Source organism: Copadichromis virginalis, linkage group LG9 (assembly GCF_057382275.1).
Source record: "Copadichromis virginalis isolate Kocher_CV1m ecotype Utaka linkage group LG9, C_Virginalis_male_GT1.1, whole genome shotgun sequence".
In the NCBI taxonomy this organism is placed as follows: Eukaryota; Metazoa; Chordata; class Actinopteri; order Cichliformes; family Cichlidae; genus Copadichromis; species Copadichromis virginalis.
In genome coordinates this window covers 8,932,773-8,951,858 of record NC_140626.1, presented here as the reverse complement: position 1 = coordinate 8,951,858, position 19,086 = coordinate 8,932,773, and the positions used below count along the sequence as shown (strand labels likewise).

The window sequence follows — 19,086 nt, the reverse complement described above, 5'->3', positions numbered from 1 at the left end:
GTTCACATCCACCGTCTTGTCAAGGCCTTTCTTTGTGGAGTTAGGATGTCCACAGTCCAAAGACATGCAGTTAGTGGGGTTAGAATAGAATTAGAATAGAATTCAACTTTATTGTCATTGCACATGCACAGGTACAGGGCAACGAAATGCAGTTTGCATCCATCCAGAAGTGCTTTAGTGATATAGATATATTACAATATATATTAGCAATAATATAGATATGTGAGTAGGTTAGTTAGGTTAGTTGGTGATTCTGACAGGCCCATAGGTGTGGATGTGGTTGTCTTTCTCTCTGTGTTAGCCCTGTGTCAGGCTGGGTATACCCTGCCTCTTGCCCTATGGTAGCTGGGATAGACTCCAGCCCCCCTGTGACCCTGCGAAGGATAAGCAGAAGAGGATGGATGGACAAAATTCAAATAGTTTTGGAAAGAAGAGAAGACGAGCTTTACGGAGATATTCTGTATTATCACAGTAGAGGAAAAGTTACTGCTGTTTCAACACAGATTAACCATGTGTGCTTCATATTACTGTAAGAAGTCCAAGCAGCCTGTATGATACTTGGGTGATAAAGGGTTAACCTCTTTCTTTGTCTTACCTTTTTCGCTCCTACATCCCTCACTTAGGGCTTTGCTCAATCTTGTGATTCTTGTACATTTTTTTTTTATCACGAGTTCCTTTTTTATTGTCAATTTCACAGCTTCACAGCTGAATAGACATATCACCTTGCTCTGGCACTGCTCTCATATCTACCTGTGCCATTTTATGGTAATTTTGACTTGTCACATTCGCACACCGCACTTGATTGCACTGCGATTTTTGGCCAGGTGGAAGTGAAGAAGCCCTTTGCCTTTCTCCCCTGAAGGGAACGATCACAGATGCAGTGTCGTCTTTCTCTTTCTTTGTTCACTCCCTAATTCAAAAGATCTCTCTAGTCTTTCCTTTACATAGTCTTACGTAGTCTCACCATAAGGGTTTGCAACTTATAAGATCAAACGAACAGGCAGGGGATTGTTGCTAACAGCTTTTTTAAATGCAAATTAATTACGTGTTAGCGATGATACACTTGCGACTTCGGTTAACAACGCAAACTTGTTGAGCACTGTCACCTTTCACAGTCATCTGCTCACCGAGTGTGAAAACTGTCTTTTTCTGAAAGGCCACACGTTTCTTTGCCTCTCCATCAGTCTTGCCTTGTAGCAGAGATCTAAACCTGTATTTATTCTTGTCCAATTTCAGCCGCCCGCTCTACCCCATGGCCTCCCATCTTTATTTATAGTTTGCCACAGGTGGTCAGGTCCTTTGTGCAGAGTATACGTCAAAGAGAAAAAAAAATCTAGCCGTCCACCTGGGGAAGGACGGGTGGGGGGTGGGCTTGAGTTCATAAAAAAGCTTTATGAATAAAAGGCCCCGTGAGACACCCGGCACCTCGGCTGACGTGTAATTAAAGGCGTGGAGGGTGGTGGTGGTGGGGGGTGATTTATTCATTTTCATAGAAAAGGGGGAAATAGACAGGTAGGGTGCGACAAGGTCTTTAAAGGTGGGCTGCTGATGAAATTTTCATGCCCCTATCCCACCTTAACCCTCCCCCAGAGTCTAACAAATAAATAGGCGATGGGGCCTCTGTATAGCAGAGTGAGTGCCACCAAAGATATCCCTGCCCCTGAAAAGGGTTGAATCAATTTCCATAAAGAAACCAAGAATGCGCAAGACCTATTTGGATGTGCTTGACATTTTAGTAAAAAAGAGAGAAAGAGGAAGGTGAAGGGTGAGGGTGGGGAAAAAGCAGTGGCTAACAAAGCATTTCGGCAGATCCTCCCAAGGAGCCGATGCGCTGTCTTGATGCTGACAAGCTCATGCACGCGCACATGCACGAGGACCAGCCATTAATAACAGGACTGAAAAAGAAAGTCCCGTTATTTAAAACAACCAAACAAAAGACTTCACTGTGCTCAACACTTGATGACGAGCCCTCCAACTAATCTTGGGTTGACAATTACATGAAAATCAACACTGTGTTATTAGATATGTCTCCCTCCTGTTCTACATGCGGGATGTAATCACTGTGTGTAAGTGGCCCGCTGAATTTGTACCATCCACATAAAGAGAGCCAAATGAAGATTTCATCCTCCATTAAGGAGAGCATGAAGCTGCTGCCTCTTTCCCAGAGCTTAGTTAAGTCCTCGGATGTCTGCTTTCCCGTTAAAGGCACTGCCTCTCCTGCTCCGCTGCCTAACAGCACTGAAGGAAGATGAGCAAATGAAACGAGGAGAGTGAAAGACGCAGATGGAGCTCAGACAGGAGCATCCCTGTTTCTTTAGCTCTAAACCTTGATCCCATCACCTCACGGGCCCACCTCATCGGTCAGGCAAACCGATGGAGTCGCTGCATTTAATCACGGCACCACTGAACATTTTTTTGGCTAGAGAGGGATGGTTTCTGCAGCAGCATCAGGGGCACGGTCCCTCCTGTGCTCAAGAGTCTTTGATTTAAAACAGGCCGATACATTTTTTTTTCTTCAGGTAATTAAATTAAAAGCTGGAGAAGAGAGATATAAGCAAGAGAGGGCGAGATGCAAGCACAGCGAAAGCAATAATGACAGAATTTGAGGGGTTTTTCTTTTTTGCTGTTGAAGCACTCATCCAATTCATCCTGTCTTTTTTTTCTTTGTCTCTCTTTCTATTAGGAGGAGGATGAGGAAGAGGAGCAAAGGAGACACGAGAGGAGAATCGAGCGGACGGAGCCAGTAGGAAGGGCCGATTCCTCACTGGAACATTCACCAGTGTTTCATATAGAGTGAGTGGCGTACCGCTAACACCACAACCCCACCCATACGCCATGTTAAGAGTGAAATTGTACAATTACAGTTAATCACGATTATTGTAATGGCTGCATACCAATTTCTTGTTTCGCCGCCCACTTTACGACCATGTGCCAGTAACAACCCAAACATCGAGACCAAGGCCTCAGTCTGTAAACATCGTCACGCGTATCTGGGTCGTGTTGATTTGTCTTCACGTCCTTATCGGAACAAATGAGCCTTCCTCCCTTCCCTTCCCTCCCCCGCCCCCGTTCTCTTATATGTTTTCAATTAATTAGTTCTTTTAGCGCAACAGCAGTCTGATGTTAATCACTTAATTGGAGCCTCCATTTGGATCCTTAATCGACCCTGAGGTCCACCAGTTGCGCTTTGTAACGGATGACTTAGCACAGGCAACTCAGCGAGGCCTCCCACCAATAAGGACCCCACTCCCTCACGCCCCCACTCCTGCGCATCCCACTGACCTCATGTCGTGTTTGACTGTGCCGTCTGTTTACATTCTGCATTTCTACATGTTGTTTTCACTTCTGTTATTTTTTAATTATCATTATTATTCATACACTTCTCTCCTACTCCCTTCTCCTCTTCTTTCTGGCTTCATCCATCACCATCCCGCAGAAGCATGCTCAAGCCCGTCGAGGTGTCCAATGAAGGTGAGCCCCTGGGGATCCACGTAGTGCCTTTCAGTTCACATGATATCAGGTAAAAAAACAAAACAGACACAAGCTGAAATTCAGTGCATCTCAGTTTCACCATCCAGTGTTGCTTTCTTTTTGCTCTCACTCATTATTTCACTCATTTTTCTTACTCTCTCTGTCCTTTGTTCTGTCTTACATATCTCTTTTTATGTGTTGCTCAAGGCTGTTCTTCTTCTTCTTTTTTTTTAACTGCCTCTGATTCTTGCAGTCATCTTTTTTTTATTATTGTGAGCCTCGCTGTTGAAACGCCACACCCAAACTCAGCACCGCTCACATCCCACAGCTTTGAAGCTCCCAGTGGTGAGGCGAATGGATGAAAGTAGTTTTTGCTCTCGACTGCACAGTTTTCTCCAGGTCTTGCAAATACTTTTTCTAACTGGGTTGTCGGTCATCGTTGTGCACGTGTTGTCTTGAAACTTGCTTTGGACTACTTCCTCTCGCCTTTTTTTTTTCTGTCTTTTTAACTGATAGGAGTGTCGATGACAAGGGAACGAGAGGCGTCTGAGTTTCAAAAAAAAGAAAGGAAAAAAGGGGGGACAGAGGAAGCGGTTAGATGTAATCAAACTAAAAGCTTGTGTATAACACAGATCCCTGCTGCATGCCAGAAGGAACTGGCTCGCCACCAAGGTGAATGTGACTACTCAGCACTGGAGAAGGAAAGTCAGGGATGAGGTGGAAAGACGGAATGAGGAGATCAAACGGAATGACATTTGAAGGGGGAGAGGAGGAGAAAGGGGAGTGGTGTCATTGAAGGTGGCTCAGACACTAATCTCATTGCTGTTTATAAGCAAGTGTCAGGAAACTATATTTAGCTCTGACCTCGCACTAACTCCATCTTGACACCTTGAGTCAGAGCTGCAAAATAGTGATTCAGGATGAGGTGAGCCTAACGGAGGGAACGATTTCTAAAGGAACTTAAGCAGTTCAGCTCTCATTAGATGCACTGCTGTCCTTAAGCTCCCCTGTATTGCCCCTAAATCAGACAGCATCTTGGAGGAAACAACATTAACGCTGCGCCGGCAGTAAATTTCTTCCCCATCAGCTAAGGTCGGCACTAATAGCTATCACAGCCTTCAATTAACTTCAGCCATGATAAAACTTATTGTCTGGTCAGTGGGATGATGCTAATTGCCTGTCCGAGCTTTTTCTGCGCGTCGTGCACTGGGACAGGAGGCATTAGGCTCAGCGGGCTGTCATTAGTGTCTAGACCAGGGCCAGAGGGGTCAGACTGCCAGCAAAACCAGACAGCAAACAAGGAACTGCAGGCACTCCAGCATCAGGCTGCCCCCGTATTCTGCTCCACTGCACTGACATCAAGTCAGATCCAAGCAGGAGGGGGAGACAACTGTAGGAGAGAGCTTAGATACTCTGCCACTCTAGCAGGAAGAATCTTTCCCTGCCACACACACACACTGAAATGCACAGATACTTACCTGAAAATGAGCTCACACTAATGCAGTTTGTGAGCAGTTCGGACCGACCTTGAGAAGTGTGTTCCCTCTCAGACTCCTTTTACAAGCAAAAACAGTTCTCAGTGCATCGTCACTTACCTACCTTGAGAGCAGCGTGCACACACAAATATCCCGTACATCTACGCACGCACGCACGCCCCCTTCCAGATGCGTTCCTAGTTTAATGAACTTCTCATTCCATGACATTCTTCAATTGTAAACAAACTGCGGACATAATTGCCATGCATAAATGGATCCTGATTGGATTATTATTTGATTAAAGGCAGTAGATGAGAGCAGGTGGCCTCCTCCAAATCAGCACTGCTACCCAGCCACAAGATGGAGTAAAGCCATATGGTGCGGTAAGATGCTGATTCCTTTTTTCGAGGAGAAGCGAGACTTAAAGAGTCTTTCTTCCCCCCCCAGAGGCTGCAGAGAATCCACAAACTACAAATCCCTTTTTGCTTACATCTGCCACCTAATGAATTGCAGCCTTTGAGAGTGACTTTTAGATTTTTTTTTAGTTCTTTACAAGTAACTGACAAGTATCTCTAAAAAAAACAGAAGCGAACCTCCATCAGTTTGAGAGGATGGGATTATAGCCAACACAATAATAGTGCTTTTCACGAAATCATCATCTTCTTTAAATCTCTAAACGATGCCGCTTTATCCCCAGTCCGCTCTGCCGCGGCTTGAATACTGATCAGGGATCAACCAAAAACTCCTTTATCTACTGTACCGTCTCCAGTCTGCTAGCAAATCAGAAGTCATTAGCGTGTGTCCGTGATGTAATCTCCGTGCGCAATACTTTGTTTTCAAGCCGCCAACACTTATGGAGATAAAGCACAATCATGTCTGCTTCCACGCCGGCCGCAATTACTCTCTGCTCAACACATTTAACCTGACCTGGCAACTCAGACACCAAGAAAGAGGGAAGGGCCTTTTGTGATCTTTAATTTCAACTTAATGCCGACCCATTTACCCCCGCTGAGTGGCTGAGATGAGTCTTCGGCGCGAGCGTGAATGTCCACATTATGCAGCCAATTAAAGCAATGTTCTGAGAGTGGCCCTGTTTGGTTGAAATGCTAAAGAGCTGCGCGAGCCTGCCCTTGACGTCTGCAGTAAACAGGGTCACAACAGTTTTGAATGTGCTGCTGTTTATGCGTCCAGGAAAAGAGACAGGAAGGGAGAATTATGAGAAGCATGACACTTATGTCCTTGACACCAATAAGGTGTAGCTTAGGGTCTAATTATACCCCTGTCTGGTACATCATTGTTTAGCTTGTTGATGGTTTTTGCTCCGGTAGATTTCAGAATTTCTTCAAAATAAGCCTCCAAACTTTTTTGTCAGTTTATGCAAGGACACCACACATTTAAAGTCAGTTTACCTGCTATCTCAGAGGCATCTTGCAGCTTGTAGCCAGAGTTTGTAGCTCTGCTGTGTGAGCATCCATCAGATATCTTTGCATGTGGTTATCCTTGAGGCCTAACTAAAGCCCTCAAGGAGCTCACTGATGTAGTTATTTAGAGGGGGAAGAAGGGCGGAGGGATATTTGAAGGTAAAGGTTGGCGTTTTTTTTAAGGATTACTGAGATGGCACAGCCGTGGAACTTCTTGGGTTTTTTTTCTTTCTCAAACACCGCAGCCGGCTCTAGTCTTAAGCTCCAATGAAGGCGACTGTAGCACTTCCCTGGAAGCCATAAGATGATCTCTTAGCTGTTGGTCTGGATTATTTCAACCCACCCTGTCATTCTTTCAGACCTGCCCACAGGAAGAAAAAGAGGAAAGGAGGACAGAAGGACAGACGGAGGCTTAAAATGAGTGCAGGGAAATTCAGGACTCTATCCAAGCCTAGTCTGCAAAGTTAACTTTTGTTGACTGAGTGCATTACAATGGGCTAAACTCATTTTGTAATCTTATTTACTTCCCCAACTCTGTTGGAGACTTGAATATTTTAGGCACTCTGTTGATGCAAAAGTTATAAATCTTCAGGCCATAAAATGGCAACCAATGTCAATGCTGCACTACAAAAAGCTTCACTTCATACAGATGAGGACAGACTCGTTAGCCCCTCCTCTATGAAAATCTCTTTTCTCAAGTGCTTCAAAACAGAGCAAGAGATTTTCGCACAGCTTTTCTAAAACATCCTAGTTTTAGGATAATGGAAGTTTGATGGATAACAGCCTGCAGTCATTTGTTGTAGTCTTTAGGAAGTCTCACACATGTCTCCCAAGCAATCCTAGCCCATTCTTCTTTGGAAAAATTGGCCAGATTTGATGGTCTTCTGGCATGTACATAGGTCTTCAGTTCACCCCACAGATTTTCAATGGGATTCAAGTCAGGGTTTAATGCAGGCGAGTCATCAGCAGTCACTTGGGTCTTCTGGAGGTAGCTCTTCAGCAGGAGTGAGGCATTATTTGGGATGTTGTCATGTTGGAAGATAAAGGGGTGGCTGTAGCTCAAGAGGTAGAGCAGGTCACCGACTGATCGGGTTGGTGGTTCGATCCCCGGCTCCTCCAGTTTGCATGCCAAGTATCCTTGGGCAAGATACTAACCCCAAGTTGCTCTCCGATGCATCCATCGGAGTGTGAACGTGTGTGAATGTTGTTAGAAAAGCATTCAGTTTTGGGTCAGTGCTTGTGAGAATGGGTGTGATTGGCATGTTGTATAGAGCGCTTTGAGTACTCGGGGAGAGTAGAAAAGCGCTATATAAGAATCAGTCCATTTACCATTTTAATGCTGACTGCTTGAGGTTTTCTTTCAAGGTCTTCACGTCCTTCTCTTTTCATGACTTTGTTCATCGTGACAAGATTCACAGTTCCAGACACACTGAAGCATCTCCACAGCATAATACTCCCACCACCAAGCTTCACTGTGTGGATGATGTTCTTTGGGTTCTACACCTTTCATTTCTTTTTCTAAACATAGCAATAACATTTGTTTTTAGCATGATGCTTTCTCAAGTGATACCTCAAACCCTAAATGTGTCTTTGTCTGTACCTTCTTCTACACTCTCTTCTTGTCTCCGCTCCATCCATTCTGATTAGGTTTCTTGATTACGTTTCTTTCTCTACCTTTTCATTAACTTTTAAAAGTACACGTGCAATTTCATTGTGACAGTAGTTGCCTAAGTCTTGTGTTATGACTTACCTGTTGCATGAACCTTTGCAGGACACAGGGCTTGCTAGTGAAGCGTTTGGAGCCCGGAGGCAAAGCAGAGCAGGAGCGTCTCTTCCAGGAGAACGACTGCATCGTCAGAATTAATCAGGGAGACATTCGCAACCTGCGCTTTGAACAGTAAGCTTTCCATAGTGACGCTTGGAACATTTTTTTTGCATGCAGTATTATTCTGAACACAGCTATTTTTGTCAGCTGACATTTTCTCCTTCTGGTAACCTCTCTTCTTGTCACTGGATGCCATGCTGATTTTAATTTACTTTCCTTTTCCTCCGATAGTAGGGAAGCACTGTCTGCCGAGTGATGCAGTTCACACCGAAAGCACTGTGTTGGACATTAAGCGCAGCGACAGTAAATAGTGTTGCTGTTGATAAGCGGAATCCAAACTGCGGGGAGACGTGACACCCACACAGCCGCACAATAAAACAGAAATATGACCGACTTGTTGGCCTTCCTGTAATAGGTCTCAGTGACCTGCAGTCCTTCACAGCTGTGCTGCTTTCTGATCCCAAACTATCCACACTCTTCTCTCCATTCATTTCTGCCAACGCGTCATAACCTTTGTCTCTTTAAACACTCGTAAATATAAGCGTGAATGTGTGGCATCTCACGCGACACGGACACATATATGCGGTGATACTGACATACAAAGGCATTTCTGCACTTGTGTATGTGTGTGCGTGCACCAGTATTAAATGGATTTCTTCTCCTCGAGGCTGAAAAATCGAGGCACTGTATAAAGTGGTCTGTTCAGCTCTCCACAGAAAGAAATAGCCCAGATTTTTGCTACCAAAGGCCCAGACAACAGTCGCACCGGGCCTGCACATCTAAAAACAGTGGGCTTTGAACCACAATGCTGCAAAAATTACAGAAAGTTTAGCCTTCAAAAGTGAAGTCAGTAGCTATGAATTATCTCTGAACAACTGTATCACTGTAGGAATGTTTCTTAAGAAAGGTGTGATAGCAAAAGCTCTCCAGCATCTTGTTAAATGGAAGCAGTTGGAGACACTGTGCTAATCTGTTTATCACCCTGCATACAAACCCACTAAGGTTTCAGAATCCTTTAAAACGAACCTATTGTCATTAGTAAACATCGCAGTTTCTTTCACAGCTTTTTTTTCTTTTCTGCTGTGAAAGAAGCTTACCCACCAAATCCACAAGGGAGTGATGTTTTGTAGCCTCTCCTTCCAAACACACCCTCCTCACCGGCATCTGCACGCTTATGATGTTTGTGATGTTTTGTTTTTTTTGGGGGGGGGGGGGGGGGGGGGGGGCGTTTGCATAAAAATGAGGCAAAGGAACAAAACTTTAACCCCACCCCCACCCATCGTTGATTGTGTGCCACAGAGAGTGACAATTTAAAGTGATAGTCTAATCTTCTTGGATTGTTTTGCATGGGTAAATATTTTGAAGCGCTTAATCTAACTGAATGTAATGATGCATTGATGGGGGTAATTTATTATTCAATCAGGCTCGCGCAGAGGCTGATTGCTGGAGTGATGGCAGCGCGTATGTGCACGGGAACATTTGCGTACAAAGCACGCATGCACGCACACAAACTTCGCCCCAGCCTGTCATCACCCTGCAGTGCGCATATGCGAGTGATTCTCGCAAATTACCATAAGAATGAAAACAGGAGAGAGCAAATCTCGCAGAAGTAGCTCGGTGCGCGTTCGCCTCTGCGACGCGGCTTGCGTGGAGTGCTGTCTGTTTGCGGCGGAAGCGGCTTAGCGGCTGTCATTGGGACAGAATCAGCATGGTATTGCTGGTAATGGGGAGGGGGCTGGAAAAAGAACATGGGATTGCTGGAATCCAGACATCCACTGTGCCTCTGGCCCCCTTATGCTGCAGTGTGCCTCACTCCTGGCCAGCCTATCTATATGCTAAGTGCTGCTGGCAAACCAGACTAAACAATTCTTGTGTCTGGGAATGATGGCGAGCTCTTGTCTCGGCATATTTGGCCTCCCCCAAACTCATACGAGACTCGGTGTGTTCCCGCCCCATTTTGTGTTTAAGGAATGAATTCTGTGTGTGTGTCTGCTTACTTGGGAACTCATCGTCTGTAAAGCTTCCCTGGTGCATGATTCATCACCTCTGTTCTGATTGTTGAGTCAACTCATAACCATTTATCTCCAACCATGAACAGACTCACACAAACACACAAATGACCGCATAGTATAGAGATTTAACCTATATCACACGCAGTAATATTTTATGACTGATGCACCACTTACTGTCCTTATCTCTTACCCGTCTTGATGCTTGTAATTATAGATAATGTAATTTCTGCCCCATAATGCATTGCAGGAAGTAGTCCTGCGATTAGCCGCGCAGGTCTCAACTCTCTGTATCTCCTTTCAACATACAGTGCATCATGGCTTTCCTTATCCTTCTGTATCTGCCAAGCTTTGGTGCTACATTATTGTACATGTATCTCTTATCATGTTTAAAGCTAATTCATTTCTGTCTGTGTGACCTTACCGCTCTCTCCCTCGCTCTATGTTGTTTCACCTTCAGAGCACAGAACATTTTCAAGCAGGCGATGCGTTCCCAGGTTATCCTTTTCCACGTGGTCCCTGCAGCCATGAAGAAGCAATATGAGCTGCTGTCAGCACAGAAGGAGCTGAGCAGCCCACCTCAGCTGAACAGGGTTCGTTTCAGCCAGGAGTCTCAACAGCCAGCAGACAGGTCCAGTCTGACCGGGCCGCTGACGCCCAGATCAGGACAACCACCGGGCCTCAATCACAAGTGGGTTTCACCTCCCTTTTCTTTTATTGAATGGTTACTAAATAGTTTATTTTTTCTACCCAAGATACCTTCACACTGTTCTCATACATGAAACAAAGAAAAATCAATAAATCAAAGAAAAAAAGAAAAATTAAAAAGCTGCCACAGATTTGATGTGTGTGAAAGGGAGTGCTGTTGTAATTGCAGCAGTCAGAGACTTTCACTGGAAATCCGTCAGAGTTTAAAAGCTACGCAAAAAAAAAAGACAAGAGAGCAGCCTAATTGTAATTTGTACCTTAGACCTCTGAGTCTGCATCGGTGATCATCTTGTCAAAAGCCTGTTTTATCTGCCTGTGGTTTCTGTTAATTGTTGTAAAAACTCTGGCCTAGTTCCAGAAAGACAAAGATGTGGGTTTGTGTTTGTGGTCATAATGTCAGTTATACAGAACGATCAATCCTCCGTCTGTGCCAGTGAAAAGGTTCTTGCTACAAATACAGTTATTATTTAATGGTGAAAAGTCATTACTGTGCGTTATACATTACATTACAGGAGCCTGACGATGAATCTATATTTCATGTAACGACTCTGAACCCTTGTCTCTGTAGCCACCATGGCTCACTGGCAGAGAGCACCCCAGACTCGAGTAGACGCTTTGCCACTCCACCCCACATTTTGATCTCCAGGACCCCGTCAGCCCCTTCGCCCTCCCTGCAGCGCAGGATAAGCACAAACGCCCCCAGAACCATCGACCTAAAGAACAAAGGTCGCAGGTTCAACGTCCAACTGAAGAAAGGTGAGAGTAGCAAAACGAGGTCAGTGCTGTAGGAGTGAAAACCAGCAGAATCATGTTTGCAATTTATGTGTGCTGACATCATATGGTGACATGAGCCCGCCATGTTTGATCTGCTTTTTAGACATTTTTGTGTTATTAAGTGAGATATGTGTGATAATCGTATGTTTCAAAGCAAGTAGTGGGAAAATTCTTGGGGAAGGCTTAACAGTGGGTTGACCTTGCTTCTAACCATGGGAAAATTTTAAAAAGTGGCTTTTTTTTAGTTCAGAATTGCTTCTGCCAAAATTTCTGTCAGCCTGTCCACTGGCAGATTACATCGGCCTCCGCTCTTTATCAGCAGAAAGCCGGGGAAGAGCCCTGTATATCTGATAAAACTCCAGCATCAAAGAGTATATTCTTCACAAGACAGGCTTCTGCATTTAAACATTTAAATGCACTGAAAGTTTGCAGTTAGACACGAAAGATGCTGATCCTAAAGCAGCTCATGTGACAGCGTTAAAGTGTTTCATTAATTTGACCAATAATCTCTTTGTTTGCTTCTATGTCTATCAACCCCGTTACTAAGTGCGATAAAGGCGATATCTTGTCAACTTCTAGCATTTAAAAACTCCAGAGTAAACAAAAGGTCAAAGAGCTCTTAATGCAACCGAAATCCTTCTGGAAATAAAAAAAATCTCCTCTTGCCTTTGCGCTTTGTTTAACCGAGAAGGCCGAAAGCAAACACAGATCAGCCCCGTCTTGAAAACAGGTTGTGGTTTCATCCGTTCATGCTACAGTACATCACCGCGGTCTTGTGGTTAAGCTTCGGCAATCCATCTGCTTCCAGCTGAGCTGGGTTTATTTGTGGACTTGGACAGACCTTTGATACCGGAGCAGTTGTATTTCTTTGTGGTGGCTTCGCTGCCAAGCCGTGTCATTTCCACCAGTTAGCCATCTTCATGTGAATTAGCGAACAGTAGGAAGCAGAGTGAAGTAGTTCTAAGGCGATGTCCTGACTCCGTCGATTTCTTTTTTGCTCCTTTTTTTTTTCGGTTCCCGGAGCAGATGTTTACTTGAAAGCTGGCACTGAGGCCTTAGCGATGAGCTTCAGGGAAGGGTGCGGGAAAAAGTGAGGGCTGCGGCACGGGGTAAACGTGACCCACTCTGGGGACATGCAGTCACAAGCTGCTCTAACATGTTTGGCAAAGTTTCCCAGCGCTGCCGGCAGAGTTCTTTGACACTGTGGAGCTGAAGTGTAACTTATATTTATGTGTTTATAACGTGATAAAGTTTCCCCACACGACTCTAATTTCCGGAAAGATGTTGGTAGAACTCGAGCACCAGGCTGACGCCTTCAGTTTAGCTTATATCCACCAGCTGCATGGCTTCATGGTCACTATGAAATATTTCAGTATTGCCCAAGTAACAGAAATGGTTTCAAAGCCTGTGATTTCAGTGAGAGTTTACCGGCACATAACTTCGAAGCCGTTTGTGAACTCCAGATGGAGATGTCCAAATGTTGTTAAACTGGGAATTTAACGGAGCATTAGGAAAAGGCTGAGTTGAGGGAAACGCGCCTCTGAAATCCATTTTGACGGTTCCGTTTGATTGCCATCACGCTAATGCACTTCTAGAAGGGCTTCGGCGGTTTTGTTGTCTGCTCATTGTAATTGTTGTGATTCAGCCTAAGTGGCTCAGAGTTCCAAGTGGCAGGAGCAGATCCTGAATGGCAAATTAACAAGAGTGCCTTAATCAAATACTGCTGTTGAAAAGGACATACGCACCCCATTAAGTCATTCTAATGTGCCTCAGCCTCTCTTCATGTTTGCTGCTTAATTGGCTTATTGGAGCCAGGATTTCAGCTAATCCAGAAAGGGACACAATTACTTTTACCCCGGCCTGGTCTGGTACCTAAAATAAATACATCAGTGGTTAATTAGCACAGGAATATTTAGAGATTGTATTCTCCTAATTGGCTGATTGTAGACTTTGAACAGCGGGATCTTATAATGGGCCTGAGTTGGGTTTGGGATGCGTGTTGGGCGGCAGTTTGTGAAAAGGGTCAGAGGGGAAGGGGAATCCCAACTGCCATGGCGAGGATTTGAAAAAAGGCAGGATATAATCAAAAGCTGTGATACATCTGTGTTAAATGCCATCTGCATTTGTTTACCCCTCTTATTTTCAGTCGTTTGAGGACAGACTAGCATCTGCACTAAGTGGAGAACCTCCCACGGCAACTGTGGGATCTGGTATTTAAAAGTTTGGCAGTCAAACTGCGCATTTAATATTCAACATAAACGATGACAGCTATTTTTGTCTGCTCACTTCTCGCTCAGCAGTGATGGACAGATCATAGAACGTCGTTATCCTCAGCAGCTCAACTTTCTGGCTTCAAAGTGATCTCTTCATCACCTTTCTGCAAGTTTATTTGTGCGTGGAAGCCAGGAGAAAGTTGCCAGCCGCGCTCCTCAATCTTAATGCCCCTTGTTCATCAGCGGCATCACTGTCAGGGAGACGACAGACTGCTAAATAGACATACAGGGAAAAGTAGGTCATGATGAACCATCAGAGGTGCTGACAGCTCTGTGAAATGAGCAGCTACTTTGACACGAATGCTAATCACTGCTGTTAGCGTCAGAAAAGCCTCGGCTAAAACCGCAGAACACGACTTTCCAACTTGGAAATGCCTACAGCTAGGTTATGCATGGTGGAATCTTAACCGCCGCTCTGAAAGACGTTCTTAATGACTCTTCTAGTTTAATCTGACACGCAGCATTTGCACGGTTTATCACATGTAGCTGACATTTGAACTACGTCATGCTTTTATCTGAAAAATACAGCTCTGGTCAGCAGAAAAGGTTAGAGCGGAGAGATCTTCTTATTTACCTGTTATTGTATTTGCCTGATTCCTCTTAGACTATCAATTCATATTCGTTTGAGCAACCTTAAAGGTCAACCCTTAAACTTAAAGCAAATGGCTTTGCAAAGCTGATGCCCGAAGTGTTTTTATCACATGTGGTTGTTGAATTTCACTGCACTTGGAAGAGACAGAGGATTTTCCTTTAAATATACAAAGCTAAGAAACAAATTTGAGTGCACACACAGTGATCACTGCTTTCTCCATTAGGCTAACCTCAGGCTCCCTATATATCATCCAAGACTGCTTTGACCCAGACATGATTTTTACACAGCCTTTGTGGCCTGCCTTTGCACCAAAACTCTGGAGGGGTTTTTTTGGGTTTAAAATCTGGCACACGGTGCAGTGTGGGAACATTCAGAAATAAGCACTTTAACTATTTAGGTGTCCTGCACTTTAGTTTAAGAGGATATTGAACAGAGTTTTAATGCATTTCCCAATCCATAATCATTCATTTGTCTCTGCTTATTCTTAACTGGTCTTTAATCTGACCGCGACTTCCACGATTGGCTTTAAAGTCCGTTCACATTCATTTAAAACACTCAATTTTGGTTCATAGCACTGATACTATGTTTAGAGTTCAAGACACACCCAATCATGGAAATATGAAAAAATGGCAGCATGGAAGCAGGAATGTCTGTATTACCTCGTGGAGGTTCAGGACATGGTGGAAGGCCATCATTTGATTCCTGCTTAGTGGATTAAAAGTTACTTTTTTTAATAATGGGGGGAAAAGTTGTATGCCCTTAGCAGTATTTATACACAGAATACACTTTTTATGTTTCTGTACTTTTAAAATGAAACCCAGAAATAGAAAATGTCGCTGTCATAAATAAATTGCTCCTTAGTGACATTTAAACCCCCAACCCCCGGGCCACGCACCGGTACCGGTCCATGAGTTGTTTGGTACCAGGGTGCAGTTGAGGCTCGGGTGTGAAATTTATGGTTTTCAGGGTTTTTGTTGTTATTTTTTTAATCGTTTTTATCGTTAACTTGGTTTCCCTGAATCTTTTCCCGTGTGTTATGAATAAATCCCATTTTTGGTACCTGTACTGGTTTTATTTTGTTGTATCTATCCGCAACACCTTAAAGGCCGGTTCGTGAAAAATCGGTCCGTGGCGCTAAAAAGGTTGGAGACCACTGGTCTTGACCATTTTACTGAAATTTGATCGTAGCAATTCAAGATGGTACTCAGTAGTTTGTGTGGCCCCCGTGTTCTTACATATATGCCTGACAATGCTGACGTGACCAAAAATTCTGGCAATGGCACACATTGATGTGCCATCCTGGAGAAGTTAGACTACCTGTGCAACCTCCACAGGGTCCAGCTATCACGTCATGCTGCCAGTAGTGACACTGACTCTAGCCAAATGCAAAACTAATGAGGAGGGAAACATGTGAGTGGCCTCCACCTGCAAACCATTCTTGTTTTGGGGGCTGTCTCATTGCCCCGCCTCTGCTACTTAAGTGATCAAATCAATATCCCTCAAGTTTAACTGACTTGGTGCTTTGCTCGGATTAGAAAGGGTTCCTTTAAATTTTATTGAGCAGTCTGTTTTAAGGATAATAGAAAATGACAACAGACAAACAGTTTTTCAGTTTACTGCCGATCATGAGCACACTGCTGGCAAGCTTACCAAATGACAACATCACAGCATGGCATGTTTGCACCAGGAAAGAAAAGAACAAGTGATGAGCTGTGCTTTGTAAAATGTCACAATACCTTTCTAAGTGTCTTCAATTGTTAACTAGGTCCAGAGGGTCTCGGATTCAGCATCACATCCAGAGATGTCCCGATTGGCGGCAGTGCTCCAATTTACGTTAAAAACATCCTTCCTCAAGGCGCCGCCATCCAAGACGGTCGACTTAAAGCTGGAGACCGGCTGCTGGAGGTGAGGCAGGACATCAAACATCCTCTAACCATGACACAGTGTTCAGCGAGTGTGTTCTGTGAGATTGCGTGTTATTTCAGAGACAAATTACTCGTTTCCTGATGTGACTTTGTTCCTAAATTCAGTCTTACTGAGCCTTTGTTGGAGCGAGTCGAATAAGCTGCGTTCCCTTTGTTTTGAATTTCTAAGAAAATGTGGTTAGATGGAACAATATTTTGATTATACTTCAGTCAGACTGACATGGAAATCAGCGAGTGCTCCCTTTAGGGGGAAATAACCCATATTTAATTCCAGTTCCAACTGGCTCACAGGGTAATCTGCATAAAGGTTATGTGGAGGCCATAGTCCCCCCTCTTAAGAGTGAGTTTAGTTTCGCCTCCGACTGTGTATCTGTTGTACATTTATTTTTGTAAGTCTTCTTTTACGCTTCGTGACTCCGTGTATGTGTATATGTACGTGCAGGTTAGTGGGGTGGACCTAAATGGTAAAAGCCAGGAAGAGGTGGTAGCCCTGCTCCGAGCTACACCCATGGGTGGAACCGTGAACCTGTTGGTGATTCGCCCAGAGGACTCCCTGCTGCCCCGAGAAGTGGTCAGTGCCCAGCCAGCACCTCATAAGAGTTTTCTAGATTTCAGCTGTTTGGTAAATGTTGATATTTATAGAGAGTTTGAGAGGACTTGCACAGGAAAAGCTGTGATTTTCTCAGCCTATTTGCAATTATAGTTTTATAGCTGTAATAAAAAATACGAATTTGACACATGAATGGGAGGACAAGAAACTAGTTGAGACAGTGTAGGATTTCTCTTACTTGTTGCCATTATTACTTCTCAGTGGATATTAGCCAAACTCCCATTGTCAGTTTGATAAAGCATATCCTACTTGATTCAATGAAGTCTCTCAAGGAATCTGGTAAATGTCACTAAATGTCTAACATCTTGTACAGAGTATGGATTTGTCATGGTGCCTGCACTAATATTCCCTTAACTGCTCCTCCAATCCATCAGCTTCTCCATCTTTCTGTCATTTTTTAAAATTATGTTGTCTGCACTGATTTTAATTTAACATTTGTTTATTGTGTCACTCTGTCAGTGCTCTCATTATTAATGCTAGTGGATGGCTGCTGTCCACTTAAGGATTTCTTCTCTCTAAAATATGAGCCTCTGAGCTCTGAGTTGACTCCGAGTCGCCGGTTTAGGACAAATATTCGACTTTCCATGTACAGATCCCTCCTTTAATTGTGGCTTATGCTTTTTTTTTTCTCTCCTCACACAGATGGTCATTTTAGCACATACAGACATGCAGACACACAGACCCATTATATGCACACACAGGCACTCTGAAATGATGTGCCTAAGTGTGTCTAAGTGCACACAAATACAGCTTTGGACATATTCAAACACACACCCTCCCAGTGAGCCACACAGTCTACATACAGGGTGACTTTGGCTGTCGCGCAACAGATGGCGAGGCTACTGCCCCCGTCCAGCCTGCGCTCTGTGTCTGTGACAGCAGGCTTAGTCGTCACAGCACCTTGGCAGGCCAGGGGCTGCTGATGCCAGCCTCACTCCTTACCACAGCACTCAGCCCGGCACCCTGGCTGTTAACCCCGCAATAGGAGCTGTTCAACCTGTGGAATAATGGCCCTTTGAAGCAGTAGCCTGCTCTTTTAATATGCTATTTCTCCATCCACGCACCAGCTATACTTTCATTTTTTTTTAGGAAGTTGGCACAAGAGCACGTGTTAAAGTTCTCTTGGTATTAAGGAAGTCCCCAAAAAGTCATGTACCGCCTTAAAATGCCTCACACATGTTTATAAAATATGCTGCACTTTTGATGCTGCCTCATGGCTCAGGTACGGTGGCCCTGAGAGGTCAAACTAAATAACTCAATAATGTGACAATGACAAGATGCTTAAAGAACTGGAGGATTGATCGATGTTGTGAGGGACAAAAAGATGTGGTTTCCTCCATTTTTTGAAAAAACTTTTTTCGTGATTGACGTAATACTGTAGATACATGTTTGCTGTTAGCCGCTTACTGTTAGCTCATCACTGTTGTTCCCTCACTCTCCTCTTGTTTTCTCAGGGTTCCTTTTTTGTGAGCTTTTGCAGAATTTTTTCTCTTTCTGTTGTGTTTTGTTTGTTTTTCTAGTTGCTGGTGTTTTTTTAAAGTTGCAGTGCGTTTCACCTCTCTGGATCACCTAGGAGCCACTGCTAGCATCAAACCTGTAACCTTGATGTCATTCAACTGGACTCTTTAAAAACACACACACACACACACACACACACACACACACACACACACACACACACACACACAAAATAAACTAAATACTTAAAACTAACTGGAGGTAGACGCCAAACTGATCCACGCAGCCTTGACAGCAGCTGAGTGACGCTGTGAGGGCTTTTTAAAAAATGCACGCCTGCCCGTGGCTCGTGTTGTGGAATGAGAGGTTGACGGCTACGCACTCTCGGCTCCTCAGGCGTGATGTGATTAGAAAAAAAAATCCATCGTGCGAAACCTGTCTAATAATCTCCTTTTTCTTTTTTGTTTTTGATTTCTCCATCTCTTGACCAACACGCTGTGCACGACTGCTGGTTAATATTTCATCACTTTCCATAGCAGATTAAC

The 19,086-nt window shown here is 44.1% G+C and overlaps 1 protein-coding gene across 1 annotated transcript in view; it reads left to right on the top strand.

Annotated features, from left to right (window-relative positions):
- Positions 1–19,086, top strand: part of LOC146701227 (partitioning defective 3 homolog) — a 358,058-nt gene that overhangs the window by 160,442 nt on the left and 178,530 nt on the right. The window contains exons 6-12 of the mRNA XM_085467562.1: positions 2,684–2,793; positions 3,437–3,520; positions 8,139–8,264; positions 10,662–10,892; positions 11,478–11,665; positions 16,314–16,453; positions 16,916–17,044. Coding sequence (XP_085323688.1) covers positions 2,684–2,793; positions 3,437–3,520; positions 8,139–8,264; positions 10,662–10,892; positions 11,478–11,665; positions 16,314–16,453; positions 16,916–17,044 — 1,008 coding nt within the window. The remainder of the gene's footprint in view (positions 1–2,683; positions 2,794–3,436; positions 3,521–8,138; positions 8,265–10,661; positions 10,893–11,477; positions 11,666–16,313; positions 16,454–16,915; positions 17,045–19,086) is intronic.